Here is a 19,194-nt window from a genome sequence, read left to right as displayed (position 1 = left end):
AGCTCTGGCCTTTCCTTTTATTAGTTCAGTTAGCGAGTGAGAGAGAGAGAGAATGTATTTATAAAAATGCAAAGCCACACTCAACTCTATTACATTCTGATGGGTTTAGTTCTCTGACAGTAACATCGGACCCCCAAGGGAAGGTAATAGGAATGGGATAAGTCTACATTTCTGTACCCTTTTCTTCTCCACCCCTTCCTGCGCTCCGATGGGCTAGTTTGTCTTTCAGCTCCTTCTTGATTAGCTGGAAGAAGTAGGGCTCCCTGTGTTACTCCTCCCCTCTCTGTTAGTGGGGCTGGCAGGAGTTCCAACCACTCCCAGAAGCTGAACTGATCAGAGGCATCCCTGCCACTAGAGCACCACTCAGGATCTGCTTACACCAAACTCCAGTCCTATCTGCTGACAGCTTAGGGCAGGTCCCAGCACTTGTTTTCTTCAGCACCAAGGCTGCTCCAGCTTACAAAGCCCAGTCATCTCCTTTACTCTTTACTTTTTGTGCTTTTCCTTTCAGCTGCCTGGCTTGACAGCTTAACATGGTTGCCACCTGCTTGCACCTAGTTGGATTTGTCTCTAGTTTTGTCGGCTGGATTGGTGTGATCGTGGCAACAGCCACCAATGAGTGGGTCGTGACTTGTGGCTACACCATCACCACTTGCAGGAAGATGGACGAGCTGGGATCCAAAGGGCTGTGGGCAGATTGTGTCATGGCAACAGGGCTCTATCACTGCAAGCCACTAGTGGACATCCTCATATTGCCAGGTATGGGCTCCTTGCTGTCTCCCTTTTGATACAGAGATGAAGGGAAAAGTCCTGCTCCAGAGTGAGACCATGGCAAAACTCCAATTGATTTCAACAGTGCAGGATCTCACCCACTAATTATAATACACATAGAATTCAAAATTCTGTTAGATTGATACTATCCTATAGTTACAGCTAATATTAAAGAGAGATTATGGCTAATATTTTAAATATGTTTTAGGTATGATTCTAGTTTATTACACTGTCAATGATCTATTTTATTTTTTATTCTTATTTGCTATCATTCTTGATACACTAATTCTCTCTCTCTCCCTCTCTCTTTCTGTCTCTCTCCACAACTGAGTCTTCTGAGTGCTACTGCCATAGAAACAATACATTATAATAATAGGATATGGCCTAGAGTTTTGAATTATACAATTATTTCTATTAACTTTATTATCTGAAGTCAAAAACTAAAGTTTTTTAAATGAATAAATAAGCTGTTCTTACAAATATAGATCTACTGTATTAACATATTGATGAGTATAATTAATTTTTAATACTAGATTAACACAATTGATTTTAATTTAGAAGACTAAGTCTTGATATTCAAGTGCTTTCTGCTCCTATTAAGACTATACAATATAGAACTTTTAATTATACATTTATGCCTATTTGCTATATTTAATTACTGTTGATATTTGCTAATTGTGCAATTTGCTAAACTAATTTCACACTAAAGTCCAACTTAAACATGATGTGTCACTAAGTTTGAATATGTCCTTTTGTGCTAACCAAACTTCTAGACCTCAGCATATGATTCTTCTTACAATCTTGGCATCTGTAAATAGTTTAGCTAGCTGGTAGCGTTATCCATTTCCATCAACATCAATTTTGTAATACTTCTTTGTTGTTCTGTGACTTTGGCTGTACTGTGTGTAGCTACTCTCAGACACCTCCTCCCTACAATTCTGGAGGGGTAGGAGGAAGTCTGCCAGCCACTTTTCAGTGAATTGTTTTTCCTTATTTGTTCACATTTTTAAAAGGTGCTCTGAAGAGGGTTTCAGTGAAGGTGGAAAGGCTCTGGATTTGTTTCAGATATTGTCAGTCAGTCAATGTTGTAGAGCACTAAATTTTGTTGATCACAGGGTTTCTTGTAGTGTCCACCACCATAGTAACTAATTAGACTCAGCTTATATTTCTGTTTATTTTCCTGTGCCTTAGTTTTTAGTAAATTTTACTTCTTGTTTATTGCTAGTATAGTGCCAAACTACCAATAATATGCTTGCTGCTGTAGAAGACACTAAGAAAACCCCTGCCTTGAAGAAAAAAAGTTGTACAATTAAACTTTCATTTATAGGTAAATACATCTTTTAGCAGCAGAAAACAACTCTTCAACAAAAATAACATATCACAGCCCAAAATACTTCTTGCAGTAACTTCTTTAATACCAGTGGGTATATATCAGGGACTAATTTATCCTGATTTGTCTAGTAGCTGAAATCCACACAGTACCTCTTACTGAATGAGTTAAAAGGATTTAAAATGAATGTGTGTGTACGTATGTTTAACTGGGATCGATTCTACTGAAACCACACAGGGCTTTTCAGTCTCATTTACCATGCACTTTTTAAAGAGTTTGTTTTCAAGCAGATGTTCAAATGTACACAGAATCTACATGTCCAAGAAGAGGAAAATGCTTGAACCCTGGTTTCTCATCGGCATGATAATTAATTCTGTGACTCTTGGTTCAAGGCACTATTTGCAGATATACTGTGTGGTATAATCAGAGTTCCTGAACTCAGGAATCCTCTCTCCTATGGCAGTGCTGTCATTTCCTTCTGTTGGACAGGATGGGAATGGGAGCTGGGAGTATATGTGCATTTCCCCTAGAACCTCCCTATCCCATTAAGACTGTGTCTGGAGCAGATAAGAGACTTCCCAACAATAGGAACAAACTTTGTACCAAAGCCAAACAGGTGACCCTTTTAACAAAAGCAAATTTTAGGATTATTATTATGTATGTAATTACTTTGTTAGTTATAATAGGAGCGTATGGCACTTCACAGACAAATATGAATGACAAGTGCCTTGTCCTGGGACGCTTACATTCACAAGAGCTCTGTGATCTCCTGCTGTCTTGTGTTGGGCTGTTGTTGCCTAGGTGACAGGAAGCTCAGTAGAGGACATGGTTTACCTGCCTGCTGAAGTGGCAGGGGGTTCAGCCTATTAAACCCTTGAATCCCGTGATATCCATATTGGCCTTAGGGATTTGTGGAATTCCTATTTGTTAGAACTGGTGCCCATCTCTCAATCCACCATCTAGCCTGGCTGATCAGAGCCTCTAGACGTTTGCCTCCACTGTGTGTCGGGGGGCTTCAACAGCACTGGAATATTATACAATGAAGTACAGAGTGGAGCTATCTACTGAAGTTCCATTGATTTGGTGGGGGGTCAGTGCCCGTCCTCACTGCTGGAAGTCCAACCCCCCTAGATACCTCCTAGGAGAGGCTACCATAGGGTTATGAGAAAGAGGTTTGATGTTACAGAGTTGATCATTTCCTCACTTTATGCTCCTTTCAGGATCTATTGGGTTTTATCCCATATCTCAGCTATGTCGGAGTGGTTTTATATCCCTAAGTTAGAAGAATGTAAATGACCCTGAATGCGCTCATTTTGCAGACCACCTGGATGGGCTTTGTGGTGTGGACCGTGGACCACTGTCTGAGAACCTCCATTTTAAATTTCCACTGTTAACCAAGTTCATTTCTGTGTTAGGGATTGGGAACCTAGGAAAATTCCTCCCACACCAAATTCTTCCCTTGCTGTCCTCTCTTCTGCCCCCCAGCTTCTTGGAGTTAGGTAATTAGTTATATAGGAGTGTTTGGCTGAATATCTCCACCTGTTGTTTTTGTTTATTAATCGAGACTCTGCTTCCTGTCCTTGTCAACAGGCTATGTCCAGGCATGCCGAGCACTGATGATTGCTGCCACAGTGCTGGGCCTCCCTGCTGTTTTCTTGCTGCTGACTGTTCTGCCCTGTATTCGGATGGGCCATGAGCCTGGAGCTGCCAAGTACCGGCGTTCCCAGCTGGGAGGAGTCCTGCTCATTCTCTTGGGTAAGGTGCACATCTGGCCCCTGGACATACTTCCCTTCTTTTGATTTAAGGATAACATGTTGTACAAACTGAATAGGCAGGAGATTACCTGATCCGTCGCTCAGAAGACATGGCTGTCTGGGCTTGGCCTAACCACAGTCTGGACAAGTGGACTAACTACATAGTCTGTTGGAGAAAACAAATGCATAAACATGAGGAGGAGAACAAATAAAAGAAGCAATGAATGATGGCGGGGGGGAGGAGAAGGGTTTCTAAACCCTACTGTGCATTGTCTTAAGGAGTCCTTTGGCATCTTGCTCCAAGTAAAGCACCCAGCACAAGTCTACAGTAGGGTGATCAGTAGTGACAGACACACAGCTGCCCATGGGTGATTGATTTGGCTAGCTAGCCTGCAGTAGTGTTACTATGTTTGTGGGATAAGGGAGGGGAGAGAGGGGACATGAATTAGATTCTCATTGCCAGGGGTGCTGGAACTGGGGGTGCTGCCGCACCCCCGGCTTCAAGTAGTAATAACAAACACCAAATGCCTGGTTTTCATCATCAGTACCCGCACTGTAAAAATTGTTCCAGCACCCCTGCCCATTGCCCCAACGTTGCCTAGAGAAAAAGACTAGCCCCAAATTCTCCTTGTCCTAGCTCAGTGCCTGTGAAGCATCACAGGTGCAATCACATAAAAATAAGTTGAGGTGCAAGGGTGAGGAAAGCAGGATTAAGAAGGTACAAGTCTTGCAGACACACTGGCTTCAATAACAGGATAGAGTATAAAGTTGAGGGCAAGGACATGTGCCCGCATAACCTCAGCAGCTCTTTTCTACATGCCCCGTCAGTCTTGCCCTTTTCCCCTTGACTCTGAGTTACTCTCACAATTTTCCTCCCTTTCTCTGTAACTGAGTGGGAGATTGTTTTGACCAGAATCGGACTGTGAAGCTCATTGTCCCAAGTGTAACACCTGTGTATTCTTGAGGCTTCGTCATCTCGACAACAGCCTTGGTGCCTTGTTTTTATCAGTTTGTTTAGCAGAGGAGGCGGGGCGAGGGAAAGTGGCCTCTTTGTGCAAGCTCTGCCTTGTCGTTGGCTTTCTCAGCGTGGCAGCCAGCACTGACATCATGCAGTTGTTGAGGTTTTTTTTTTTTTATTAAAGTGAACACTGGGTGTAGTTGCCACAGCAGAGGTAGTCAGTGCTGGGGCTTGGGAACTGATGAACGGCTGCAGCGCATGCCAGGGCTGGAGATTTGAGCACAAGGGTTAGTCAGTTAAAGAGGAGTGAGCACAGCAGAACAGCTCCAGTCACAGGCCCCTCCAGTTCTGAGGTTAGCCTTTAGTTTGCTGTTCATTCTGTAAATCGTTCCAGCAACTAAAAACTAAACAAAAACTAAGCACCTATAAAAACACCATGTGACTTCATGTTTTTGAAGAGCACTCTGGAGAAGACCTTTTGAAGTCCTTGGAAGAGGGGCAGCTCCTCTCATCCCTGACCTAGAGGGAATCCCTTCCATAACTAGACTGAGTCTCCATGCCTGCTCAGTCCTTGGGCTCTCTCCTGAGATTTCCAACAAGGGTATGATGGTAGGTTTTGCCCCCGTGTGGCACACTGGGAACTGGGATGAGTCCCCAGAGTCATTTAACAGGCCACTGGACAGAGGGTAATAATGTAATGTATAGTGAGACTGATTCCATGCCTGTGCTACCGGGGCCTATAGCAGTGCATCTGGATTTTAAAAGGATGTTGTCATGACTCGTGTCCCTAAAATCAGATATAGAGGCCCTGTGTGGGTTTGCCAGACCATCCCTATTGTAGGCAGTCAAAATAGAGGGTTAATGTAATGTGTGAACTTATCACTGACCACAGTCTAAAACCTTGAGCACCAAAATAGCCGAGCTTGGCAGCGAGGGATCCTGGTGGAGGAGAGGCAGGCGAGGCGAAATAGTCCTGGCTTGTGTGTCCCAGCTCTGTGGGGTGCAGTGGTTGGTTGATCTGAGTAGAGATGGATCCGCTAGCCCTACCATAAAATCGGGACGAGAGAGGTCTGAATAATGGATTTTTTGGTTCACTACCAATTCCAAAAAGTCAGCACAAAAATTTGTTTGGGGTCAAGCAGATGTTTCCCTGACCTGAAACAAAATGTTTTATTTAGATTGGAACATTTTTTAATGTGTTTAGATTTTAAAAAATAACTTAAAGGAAAATCTCAAAACAAAAAGTCATTTTGTACTGAAAAATCAAAACGCTTCATTTTGAAAATGCTAAAACAAAACATTTCAATTTTTTCAAAATTTTTTTTTTTTGACCAGAACGATTTGGCGAAGTTGACACAATTTGTGAAATGTTTCGGTGTCACCAATCTGCATTTTTCACCTAAAAAGTTTTGGTTGAAAAATTTAGCCTCACTCTCATTGGGACACAGGAGTCCAAGCAGAGCTGGATGTGAATGATTGGGTAGGTTCCAGAAATCCTGTGGCTACATCAGGATCCTCTGGAGCTGCAGATGATGAAAAAGGGTCTGGCTTATAATTCTTTTCTTCTCGAGATTTCAGTTACTTTCTCATTATTTGTGAGGAGTTTGTTCCAGCTGAGTAGCTTACGCCAGCTGACTGAGTGATAGGATTTCACTCAGAGAGCAGGGGACAGACAAACGGGTAACAAATTACAATGACAATGTTATGTTAGCCTATGATGCAAAGAACTGAAATCTCTTATTGTAAACAGTGCTGTGCCATGTGCTCATAGGTGGGCTTCTTGGGCCCAAATCGCTACTCACTGATACTGGTTTTACATTGGTGTAATTCCACTCGATTCATACCAATATAAATGAGAGGAGAACCTGGCTCCTTAAATCCAGAGAAAAGCAAAATACATAGCCAGAGAAGCACCCACCGCGATACCACACTCTCAGTCACAGTAAGTAAGGGTATGTCTACACTGCAGCTGGGGGGTGGCTTCCAGCCAGGGTAGACAGACACAGACTAATTGTGTTGAGCTAGTGCTCTAACAATAACTGTGGATTTTGCAGCACAGGCAGTAGCACAGACTAGCCACCTAAACACAGACCCAGGGGGTGGGGTGGGCTTGTAGTCAGGTGACTAGCCTATGCCATCACCTGTGCTGCATTGTCCACACTGCCATTTTTAAGCATGCTAGTTTGAGCTGAACTAGCATGTGTTATCTACCCTGTCTGGGACGTACACTCCCAGCTGCAGTGAAGACATACTGTAAATTTCCAACCTAGCAACTCCTTTGAGAAAATTAATGTTCAAATGACATGGACCAGTTAATACTCATTAGGCATAATTCTGATCGCTCACTGACTTTTCTCCATTGAGACCAATGGAATAACTCCTTATACACACTCGTGTGCATGAGATCAGAATCAGTCCCACTGTCTGTAAGGGCTCAGTCCTGCAAGGTCTGGACTACCCATGTCAATGGGAGTGGAGTGTGTTCAGGAGGATCAAGCCCCGAAGTGCCTAGCAGATGTTTGGTGCTGTATAAATAAAAATAAACAAATTTCCTAACCCATGTTACCAATAATACTATAGCTGATTAAAGCCGAACGTATTTGCTTTCTCCTTCTCATGTTGTCTGCTCTAATCCCTTTGGCCCTAGTATAGCACCTTACAGTACAACGTTGCTTACTCTGTGCATTTCACTGTTCCAACAATGAAAATACATTACTATAGTCAGTTTTGCTTTTTATTCTAATCAGTTTCAGATCACTCTCACTTTCTGGCTCTCCTGCAGTAGCACAGTGCTGCAATGTTTACATTGTGGGCATTGCAGGGAAATGCTTAAAATAAAACTGCTTCAGTTAGATTACAAAAATCATGAATGCACCATAAGCTTTTTTTAACATTAATTTTTACAACACCTAAATTTGGCCAGGCAGTGTCCTTGGAATATGAATATTGGACACCAGTCCGTGACTTTGATACTACTGCAGTTTAATGATTTGTCCTCTGAAAAACAAATATGGTGTTGCCAGCCCATAGCATTCAACAGTCATGAGTCAGGCCCCAAAAATCATGAGATTAGATTAAAATGGTTGTTTTTATTTGCTGTCGGATTATTGAACCTTTGTGGTTCATGTTTTCAAACTCTTTTGAACAACCATGAAGACTAAAAACTTACTTTTTTCTTAAATGAAGGCTGAAAAAAATCTCACTTAGTCACCTGACTCCTGGAACATAGACTTTAAGAATAATACCAAATATGGTGAAACTTGAGCTGAAATCACAAGAGTTGTCAACACTGTAAATATCCCTATTAATTTAAGAAATTGATGTGCATTTAGCACTGAAATTGTTAAAAAGAAAAACAGAGGTTGTGATACACATTATGGAATTTAAAATAACTACTGAAATCTTGCCAGGAAAATAGTGGGCTCAGATATTCCATTGATTTAATGTCCACTGAAAATAGCAAGGCTGCAGTAAGAACAATTGTACATGTGCACACCTCTCTATCTTGCATGCTGACGTATATTTTTATGTCTGCTTTAATCTTGTCTGTACTAGGGAATTGATCTATTGCTGCAAACAGCTGTCAGAAGTGATTGACTCTGATTCAGTGCTGAAAACAGTTAAACTGCTAGTGTTGATGGAACAAAAAACAGACTAGCAGCCAAACTGTTGACACTTGTTTTGTGGGGACCCATTGCTGATAACAAAAGGTCAATTTCCTAGTGTACATTGGGTGGAGTCTGAAATAAAGGATGCTGAAAAAAAAAACCCCAAACCTACTATTCTGATATTGAAAATTAAGACAACTGAAAACCACATTGGTTGTTTTATACATTGAATAATGGAAAGTCTGCAAAAGATTAAATTGAGGTCAGCCAGTTCTCTCATAATAGCCCCATTCTTGGAAGTCTGATAGTTTTGAATGTTATAAAGTCACATTTAAAATAAAATTATCACAGTCAAGAAGGAAAGAGTGCCTTTTATTTTTTAATCTCAAATTTCTGCTAATCTTCTAACAAACTCTAAAGGAAAACTCCAGATTGTTTCCCCTTTGGGAATCCAGAACCATTTCATTTTGTTGTAAAAGAAGTTTTTAATATAAAAAGAAACCCCAAAATTCTATTAAGGAACTGGAAGCTGCCATTTGAGTAGAATGAGGATCATGGAAACTCGCTCTGTATAACACTGAATAGGAGAGAACAGGAGACATATTGAGGCAGATTTCAGGGAAATTTCCCTGTGTAGTGACATGCTCCCTCCTCAAGTATAACACTGTTTTAATATACACTGTCTTTACTTATTTCTTCTGCAGATACTTTCCAATGCTTTTAGAGTAAGGCAGGTAGTGGGGACTCACTCCCCTTGACAATATGTCAAGCTAGATTCACACTGCTCTATCCTCCACACCAGCCTCCAACCCCCTTTTATGCTTCCTGTTTAGATGAATGTACCACCCAATTAAATTAAATTTATAATGCAGAAGATTAAGAGTTTCAGTGCTGTGGTCTGAACCCCTGCAGGTACATGTCCAATCGACATTAATGGCATGGTTGGGTTTTAATGTGGAGGATATGACAATGTGAATTAATAGTCGCATGATGGAGCAAGTATAAATATATTGTGTGTCAACGCCCAGTCTCATTTGTGAGGGGTCATGGGCTGGCTTAGTCAAAATCCTAGGCAGTATTAGCAGGAGAAGAGCAGTAGGGGCAGTTTATATTCAGACAGTTTGTAGGGAAACCTATTTCAGTAAACCCTGAATCCTGCCTAAAAATTACCTCCAAAAACTCCTGCCTTTTCCTTGCATTGCTATACAGAGCAAGTTTTCTTGAATCCTACTCTCTGTCACTTCCAGAGTAAAATCAGAGCCCGCTGACTTGTAGAAATATTGAAATTGTGCCATGTACTTTCCCAATATTTCTTGTGGGATTTAAATTGAAATGTTACTCGTGCCAAGTATTGGGAATCCAGCAGAGTTTGAGCACATCACTCATCAGGATCAACAGACTCATTTAGAACTGGTGGCAGCTGGTGACAACCAAATGGGGGGAGGTGAAACTGACCCATAGAGTGTCTTTGATTGGCTTTTGTTGCACAGAGTTTCCCAACGTTGTCAACATCAAAATAAGGTGATTTGCACACAGTTTAGCCACATATACAAGAGATGTTATTGTTTTGATGACCCTGAGAGCTCTTCTCATATCAGAGCAAGTGTTTTCTTCTGTCCTGTGTTGTGGGGGAGAGGTCTGGAAGGATAAGGCTCTTATAGTCTATGGACATAAATATATTTTTTTTACCCAGTGCCGACAGAAAAGAAAAGATGATTGTCCCCTTTGTGGGCAACAAAGAAGCTTTTTACATGAGCCATCAGATGGCTTTGCAGATTCTCAGTTGAAACATTCATGTTTGAAAACATTAGAAGCTCATGGATTTTCTTGTTTGTAAGAATCAGATAAAGTTGACCTACATGCAGGACAAATTCCATTTTTTCCCCAAAAATGTCCTTTAAAATCCACTGGGTCTTTCTCTTTGGTGAGGCTCAAAATTATTATTGGCTTTATTAGCATCCTTCAAATGTTCCTCTCTTTTCCATAAACAAATATTTTCTCTAATAATAACTGCAGCGATTGGGGTTGCAATCTCTGCTTTCCTGGACAGAGTCACTCATTAGTTCTCTGTTTTAACCAAACAGGTTTCCTTTTTCTCTCCCCCCCCCATCTTTCCCCTTGCAACTTTAATTTTTGACACAGCCTCAAGATATCTTTTAACACGGTTGGTGGAAATCTGTAACTCTGCCATAGTCTTGTTATTGTTTTGCTCTGATTCCCTGATAGCCACAAGGACCAAGTCCAGCACAGCTTGCTCCTGCAGGAAATAAAATATTGGCAGATTGATTCTTCTCAGATGTATGAGCCATAAAGAAGTATTGTTTTAGGGTCCAATCCTGTGAGTGCCTTGTACCATCAACTCCTATTGCCTTCAATGGATGTTAAGAGCACTCAGTGTTTGCAGGATCAGTGATAGACCCTTAGTGAGAGTGATTATTATGAACTCTCCTAGAAATGAGCATGGTCAGAATGCAGGGGCATGTTTTCTCACTGCTCTCAACAGCCACGATCATATTATGCCGAGCTGTATTTTTTGACCCTGGTTGCCTATAAAGTGCTGCATTGTTTTTCAGTTGGTCACGGCTGGCTTTTAAAGCCCTTAAGGGTGTGGCCTCTGGCTGTATGTGAAACTTCCTCTATAACCTGGGGACATCTGTGTTCACACACCAACTGCTTCATAGGCATCACAATCACGCTGTACACTGGAAAGCCATTGTACCATTCCTGCAACTTTATGAAGAAATCCTATAGAATTTAATTTTTAAAAACCCCTCTGCGGTAGAATTTAATAGATTTCAATCCTTGTTATAGAATCCTACAGGATGGTTCAAAAGCCCAGAAAAAGAATCTCATTTTGTTTAATTCTATAGGTGTTTAGAGTAACTTCTATAGACCCCTGTTGGTTCTGTCCCTACTAAAGTCTATGGACCTTCCCCCACAGGGGAAGCGGAATTTGCTTCCCCAGTTAAAATCTGTCTCACCTTTCTCTGACCCCTTAAAAAGAAGTCTGAGCTTTTTTTCCCCAAGCTATTTTTTACCTGAATATTGTCCATCTCTCCTCTTATCTTTCCCATCTCCATTCCTTTTTTGGACTTTCTCCCTTACAGCTGATTCCTTCTTGTTGCTTATTCTGATTTTTCTGAGAGTGTTTTTAATTTGCCTATATTATGTTTATGTTGAAGTATGTTTTATGGTGCCCTGAGTGATGAGGCACTTCCTAAATGCATGTGGGACCTTTCAAGGGAGAGTATTATAATAATAATGAGAAAGGGGCCCGCGTCTCTGCTCACTTACTCTGGGGTGACTCTATTGACTTCCCTGTAATTGCTCCTAGTACAAACAAGAAGAGAATCAGGCCTAACCTGCATAGTTGATTTATTTCAGCTGAGGATCTGACACATACATTTTACTTGCTTACCAATAGATATTGCTTTTATGTTTGAACTGGAGATGGGTTTTCTCTGCCTCCTATGGAATTTTCCTTATTTCTGAATACCTTCAAATCATCCATTCCAGGGATGACTTTTGTCCTTGGGCCATAACTATACTTAGGTTTTGCAGAATTTAATTTTTATTTTAAATCATTTTAATGGGCAAATCAATGTTTATTTTTAAATATTATTGTCAATTAAAATTTTCACAGTAGCTGCAAAATAATGTGTTTTAAGCATTTTTTCAATTTTTATCTATTTAATTGTTCACAATTGTGGGAAATTACGGGAGGCTCAGACAATGTGGGGTCAGACCATAATTATTTAATAACAATAGACGTTGAGATTCAAAAAGTTAAAACTTTATAACTGTTAATACACAAATTGTCAACATCACATCAAAATATACAAAGTAAATATCCTTAAATCAAACTCTAATATGTTGTCAAGCAGCATTTTTTGTACGTTTCCTCAATTTGTGGATTTCTGGTGAAACTGACATTTACCAATAAATACCTAATCCCTGCAGTTTTAATTAAACTTCTGTATGTTGCCTTTAGAATGCATCGGATTGCACCAAATGGCAAGTGTTTTTCTGGTGTTCTTTAAATGTCTGTGAGGATATTCCTACTTTCTCTCTTCCACTCCGCTCAGATCTCTCCTAGAAAGCTTTTATCCTCCCACCTTCAGTTTCCCACCCCTTCTGCCGGTTACTTAGTTCAAATACTGAAGAGAAGGTTCATGAGAACCCACAGAGGGACTGAAGGACAATGGGGGAGGGAGGGCACACTCACTGTTTTCTCAAGGAAAAATAGGCTGCGCCCGTCACATCTAAACTACGCACATTGAATACACAGACAGCGCAAGTCTCTGGTTTCTGAAAAAACAGCGAGGAGTCCTTGTGGCACCTTAGAGACTAACAAACTTATTTGGGCATAAGCTTTTGTGGGCTAAACCCCACTTCATCAGATGCATGGAGTGAAAAATAGAGTAGGCGGGTATATATATTACAGCACATGAAAAGATAGGAGTTCCTTACCAAGTCGGGGGTCAGTGCTAACAAGGCCAATTCAGTCAAGGTGGATGTGGCCTATTCCCAACAATTGACAAGAAGAGGAGACTATCAACAGGTTTCTGTTATGCAAGTGCATAGTGCAAGTGAAAAATATTCCTTCTACTATGCAATATAAAAGGACTATGAAGTATCTGCATACTCTAACCTCTATGGTGCGTTTATGAAAAGGTCCCATTTATCATCTTTTCTAATTGGTAGCAGTGGTTTTTAACATCTGTATATATCACAATAGCGTCTTTTTGCATTCTGTGTGATCCTCCTCTCACTGAAGTCAATGGGAGTCTTTCCATGGACTTCATTGGGAGCTAGACCTTGGAAAGTAACTGAACTATTGAATGTGATCTTTAAAATCTTAAACATAGCCTTAGCTTGGAGTAGATAAATGAAGGGAAGCAGAGGGAGAATTAATTTGCCTACCCTGTCAATAGCCCATGGAGTCTACGCACAAATGTATTCTGTGTGCACTAACTGTAAAATACTCAGGCTAGTTACACTTTATTTGTTGATATGGATAATAGTTTAGAAAATCATACTTATTTACTAGTGATCATCCGCACCAATTGGAAACTCCCTGCATAATTCATAGCGTCATGTGCCTCAACTAGACCCAATCCCAACTGGCTGTATTTTGGGAGGATGGTTCTCATGTCAGTAGTATTGCTAAATCTGCTGAGACACTAGGATTGGGATTGTGTATTTATTTACATCGGTGTAAAATGGGGGTCATTCTGATCTGGTAGCACTTTGCTCTGGTGTACATGAGCTGCTGGGCAATGAGTGTCAGGCGCCAAGTGTTTTGCTATATTGAGTTCTGGTTGGATTGTCTATTGATATTATGCATTTTGATGCCATTTTTCCAGTCAGATGCCAGTGCCTTTATTTGTTTTCTTCAGCACTAAAAGCAACAAAGTAAGGCCTCAAAAGCCACTTTCCCCCGCCCTTGCCAACCCAAAAGTTAACTTGGAAGAATGGGTAGTTCACTGCTTGTCTTTAGGGGTTATTGGAGTCAATTGCAAGAAGTCATTAAAGTCAGAAGTCATTGACTTCTGTGGGGCCAGGATTTCATACCCTCTGTTTCTTCCTCTGTTATTGCGCTTTTTAAACTTACTGGCAAGTGACTTTCATTAGTAGCACTTAATGGTTTGTAGATAGGCTTGAAAGGGTTAAATCTGAACTGATAAGTATTGGTAATGTCTGTCCGCCCCACTGGATCATAACCTGAGTTTCATTGTTAACCGTCAAAATAGATAGAGGAAGCAGCGTTAAATGATAGGAAGAGAGAGTGAGGACCTGAAAAGGAATTTGCTATTCCATCCTGCTTAAAACCAAAATATTAAGAAGTGAATATTGTGAAATATTGTGCTCTATAAGTTTATTCCTGAATCTGTTGCACATCTTGACATTCATTGAATGTTGATTGTTAAACAATGGTGAGTGACCCTGAGGTCTTAAGTCTCCTGCAAAAATGTGCCAATGGATAAAGATCTCTAGCAGTAAAATCTACTGTGATCTACCGAGTCCCTAAAGGACTGAAAACAGAATCCTTCCAATCTTGCCATGAAGTGTCCCATACCATCCTGGAAGGTCACTGATGTCAGTGGAAGCTAAGGGCACTTTCTGTCTCCCAGGAGGTACCATACAGAATCAAGACTCAGTGCTCGAAGTGCTAAGTACCTTGCCATTTTTATTGACTTTGGTGGGAATTGTATTTGCTCAGTCTGTCTTGTGATCAGGCTAGCTGCAGAAGCCTGTGCCTCACATTTGTTTAACGTAGTTCACATGACTACATCTGTGATTGGACTGGATTTATGTGCTGCAATTACTATTGTTTTTAATGTCTCCCCAGCATTGTGTGGTATCATCGCAACTATCTGGTTCCCTGTGTCTGCTCACCGTGAGACCACAATTGTGAGTTTTGGATACTCCCTTTACACAGGCTGGATTGGGTCTGCCCTTTGCCTCTTTGGTGGCTCCGTCATCGTCTGTTGCTCAGGAGATGCTCAGTCGTTTGGTGAAAACCGTTTCTACTACGCATCGGGATCCAGCTCTCCTACCCATGCTAAGAGTGCTCATGTATAAGCAACCTTGAGACTCCCAGAGCCTTCATCATCACATGCTTTTACTGGTGGACTTGGGTGCTTTGGGTTTGCTTGTACTGTCACACACCATTGCCAAGCTCCACAGTAGAGGATTTTTAAAAAACCGTCATGAGTGCCTGATAAAGCATGAAACCCCCACTTTTGCCTTAAAAGAAACCTCTAGCAACTCAGACCAGGCCATTCCCCATTTACTTCTTGCTGATTATCCGTCCTAAGTTCTTGCATTCATGATGCTCTTGGATAGTTCCACGTTAGCTGGTGGTTGTTTAGTTATTCTTTTTTTCCAGCTCCCCTGATTATGGGAGTGTTGAAGAAAAGAGACACTTTCCCACTGTTAAAGTGACTCAGATAGCTTCTCTGAATGCATTACCGTAGGCTTCTCCCCCACTCAAGGTCACTTCTTTGGCAAAGTTAGGATGGAAAGGGCAGGGACAGGGAGAGACTCTGTGCATTCCAGGCACACAAATGTTTCTCTTTTGTAAGATTGGGGGTGGAGGGAAGGTTGTTTGCCTTTCTCTGTAAATACTTCTTTTGGAATTTGATCATTTTAGTAACAATGTTTTTCTAAATTCATCAGTATGAAGGAAATGAAACCCAAAGGTTTGAATTACAAGGTAAATGGTGCATTTGTGTATAGCTTTAAATGACATGAGGGGGCTCTAATCCCCACTATCCATTTTATTTTTTTGGTACAGATCGGTTACTAAAAAAATGTATTTTTACATTGATTTTTTTTAAACAACTTACTTTTCTTTATTCCAATTAATTTGTGTTCTGACTTGCATCCTTGAAGTGGAAGTTTTTTTTAACATGCAGTATAATGTACCAGTTACAAACACAGTAAATTCCAGTGAATACTGATGATGCCTTTGTACTTTAAATGAAATATTGTACAATAAACAACAAAGTATGTGCAAACACTGGCTTTTTCTTCCTCCCTGTGTGTCTGCAAATATCTACTCCCTGTTATGTTTTTATTCAGTTTTCTCAGTGATTCTGAAGGATTTTCTTGGTGATTCAGGGAGAGTAATTCTACTCTGTAGTTGGTCTGTACTGCTCAGTATCGTTTTGACGCTGTGTTATAATTATCAAAACTAAGTAAGTATCATACTTCCTGTGCAGAGGGTATTTACAGTACCGTTCATTCCTTGTATTAACGTTCCAAATGGTAGCTCGAGTCAGCATAATTATCAATAATCTTTTCTATGTCTGGAAAACAGAAATCAATATTGTTAAAGTGATACAACACAGTACCATGGACATAGTTATACCATTATAAAAGTGCTTACACGGATATGGTTTATAAGCTATACCAGTAGAAGCACATGTAGAACAGAGTAAAGGCATGAACTTGGGCCCATAGAAGTCAATGTTATAGCTCTCATTGATTTAAATGGTGCATGATTAAGCCCTAATTACATCCGCACTGGAGGCTGTGCTGATTTAACTATTTTGTTAAATCACATCCTTATCTGAAATAGTTGAAACAATTCAAAAACTGCGTAGACCAAATCTTGGATCTAGAAAAGGGAATAGCTCTGATATTAGCAAAAGCAGTAGTGTGTTCTTAATTCAAATTACCTACCTTGAGTTAAAACGGTAGTGAAGACATGGCAACTCTGCTTTTAATTTAGGTTAGCAGCTCGAGTTCAGTCCCAGCTCCACTATTGGCTTTAACTTGAGCTGCTAATCTGAATTAAACACCAAGTTGCTGTGTCTTCATGCCTGTTTTAAACAGAATTAAGAACATACTTTTTCTGCAGTGTAGACATACCCTTAGTGATTGAGGGTCTGATCCAAAGTCCATTGACGTTAACTTCAGTTAAGGCCCCCACTGACTGTGATGAACTTTGGATGATGCCATAGATAAAGACCTTGAGCTGGATTGTTTTCTTACACCCCAAAATGACTCCACTGATTTCAGCAAAGTTATTTCCAGTTCATCCCTGTGTCAGTAACAGGAGAATCTCTCCCCCTGTGTGTGTCTAAAAATTCCCTGAGGGCCTAATGCTGCAGTTCTTAGTGTGCTAAGGCAAAATCCTGATTGAAATCAATGGAAGTTTTGACTGAGCGAAGATTAGAGAGTGTTGGCCCTTCATGTTTTATTAATGTACCCATTGGCAGCAACACCTTTCTTCATGTTCCTGCGACTCCAGTGCAAAGGAAATGCCTTTTTGAAGTACTCAGGGAAATCAAATCAAACATTTTGGGCTTTTTTCCCCTCTTTTGGCTGGTATACATTAAACAGAACACGGAGAACTAAACTGAATTATTGTATTGAGGGAGAAGGAATCCTAACTATTTCAAGCAAATAGGTGAGAGCAATATGAATTTTCTTGAGCACCAATTTACTCCAATATTTTTTACCAATAACTTTAAGATAATAACAGGCAACACTTTTCCAAGCCATTTATTTCATACGTGGTATAAGGCTAAACATTAATTGGAATGTTAACAATGTGAGGTGCCTTCCTTTTAGAACACACTGCTAATTTCTGTTTTGATCATTACTGGATAATCTTTGACTGCAGGCGATTTCACTTTTACAGATCTGCATTCCTGACTCCAGCCTAGGTTGACTGATGTACACACTGCTAAAAATTTCCTTCTGAAGAATGATGGGGAAGGACAAGTGCACTGTCTGGTCTATGCTGGCATTTGACTTGCTTGGGAAGACATTAAAAATAGAAGGGAGGGGGTTGATCCGAGCACAGGTCTGGGAGCCAGGAACTCCTGAATTCCAATCCCTGCTCAGACACTTGCTTTCTTCGTGGCTTTGGGTATGTCACTTAACCGCTCTGTACCTCAGTTTCCCTGTCTATGAAATGGGAATAATAATCCTTCCTCATAGAGTTGCTGTGAAGCTTAATTCATGTTTATGATACTCTGGTGTGAGGCACTGTAGAAGTTCATATTATTACAGTAATTTATTTATTATTCACTAGTGTTGACAGTGGAGATGGAAAGGCAACTGGTGCTTCCTGACTGACCTCAGGAACAGATCTGTCAATAGGGAAGAGCACTAAAGAAATCATGCATGGTCTACATAGTAATGAAAACAAATGGTAGCTATTGGCAAAGGTAGTGAATGGGGACTAGACATTTCCTGATACCGAAACACTGAATGGTCCTGGGGGTGGAGTGTGGCACAACCCTTAGGATCCAGGCCTTGCAGTCAGAGAAAGCAGAGCAGAAAGCAGTGGCTAATCTTGGCCAGTTGTTTGCACAGATGGGGGTCAAAATGGCTGAACGTGTCCCAGCTGAAGACTCAAGAAGGGGAGAATTTGGAGTGTCCAGCTGGGGGGGAGGTTATATGATAGAATGGGAGAAGAATGTTCAGAGGAGGTAGGGTTGGAAGTGGGGAGGATTAGGAGGAAAGGTTGTTCATGTGCCATTAAAGTTTTGGTGGATCTGGGCCTTGCTGTGCCTTAATCCTTCTCTTCCAAGGTACTTAGAACAACACGGCTCACGAGGATGGGGCACTGGCCTCTTCAGCTCTCTTCCCCCCTTCTCCTTTCCTGCAGAAAGCCATGCTGGAAGGCTTAAAGGGATTGAAAATGGGGCATGGCACTACCAGGTGACTGTACGGTTACCACTCTCAGACTTTAAATGTTTTTTTTTAATGTATTGATTAGAATGAGGCCGAAGCCATGACACACAGGCTGGAGCGGAATTCCCACAAGCTTTGGGGGTGGGGAGGATGGGGAGTTCAGATCCAAAGCTCTATTTCAGCCTCCTCTCCAGGGCTGACTCACCACAAATAGTGTTGTTACTGAGCTGCCTTTGGGGCCAAGCAGATCCAAATGTGGTTTTCTCTCACGGCATTTTGTTGTGTTGTATTGTTCTATACAATGTACACAATGTGAACTGTAACGCCCCAGTTCTTTGGCAGAACACTTGTGCTCATTACATCACAGGCCGGGCACAGTTAGTTGTTGTATACACTCAAGAGGAGCAATAAGTGCTGTCTTTGATACGTGGGCACCATGAAAGAATGTGTAACACACAGATGTGCAGCGTTGTGGAGACTGGCCTGTGATTGTGGATTGTGCGTTGGGGAATGCTGCTTTATGCTGAATAGCTCCTCTTCAGAGAGCCAAAGGAGGTGATTGCCTCTTGGAGAATTCCCACAGCAAAGACTGGTGGAACACCAACCTACAAACCAGGT

General features: G+C 41.1%; 1 protein-coding gene across 1 annotated transcript; it reads left to right on the top strand.

The window, feature by feature from the left end:
- The first annotated feature begins 325 nt into the window (after positions 1-325).
- Positions 326-15,944, top strand: CLDN11 (claudin 11). The gene is made up of 3 exons (XM_039489947.1): positions 326-759; positions 3,692-3,856; positions 14,774-15,944. The coding sequence occupies exons 1-3, from the start codon at positions 534-536 to the stop codon at positions 15,004-15,006; spliced, it is 624 nt and encodes a 207-aa protein (XP_039345881.1). The 5' UTR covers positions 326-533; the 3' UTR covers positions 15,007-15,944.
- Positions 15,945-19,194: the final 3,250 nt, after the last annotated feature.

Source organism: Mauremys reevesii, linkage group 9, assembly GCF_016161935.1.
Source record: "Mauremys reevesii isolate NIE-2019 linkage group 9, ASM1616193v1, whole genome shotgun sequence".
NCBI classification, from domain to species: domain Eukaryota; kingdom Metazoa; phylum Chordata; order Testudines; family Geoemydidae; genus Mauremys; species Mauremys reevesii.
The sequence above is the reverse complement of the archived record's forward strand: the minus strand, read 5'-3'. Positions and strand labels throughout refer to the sequence as shown.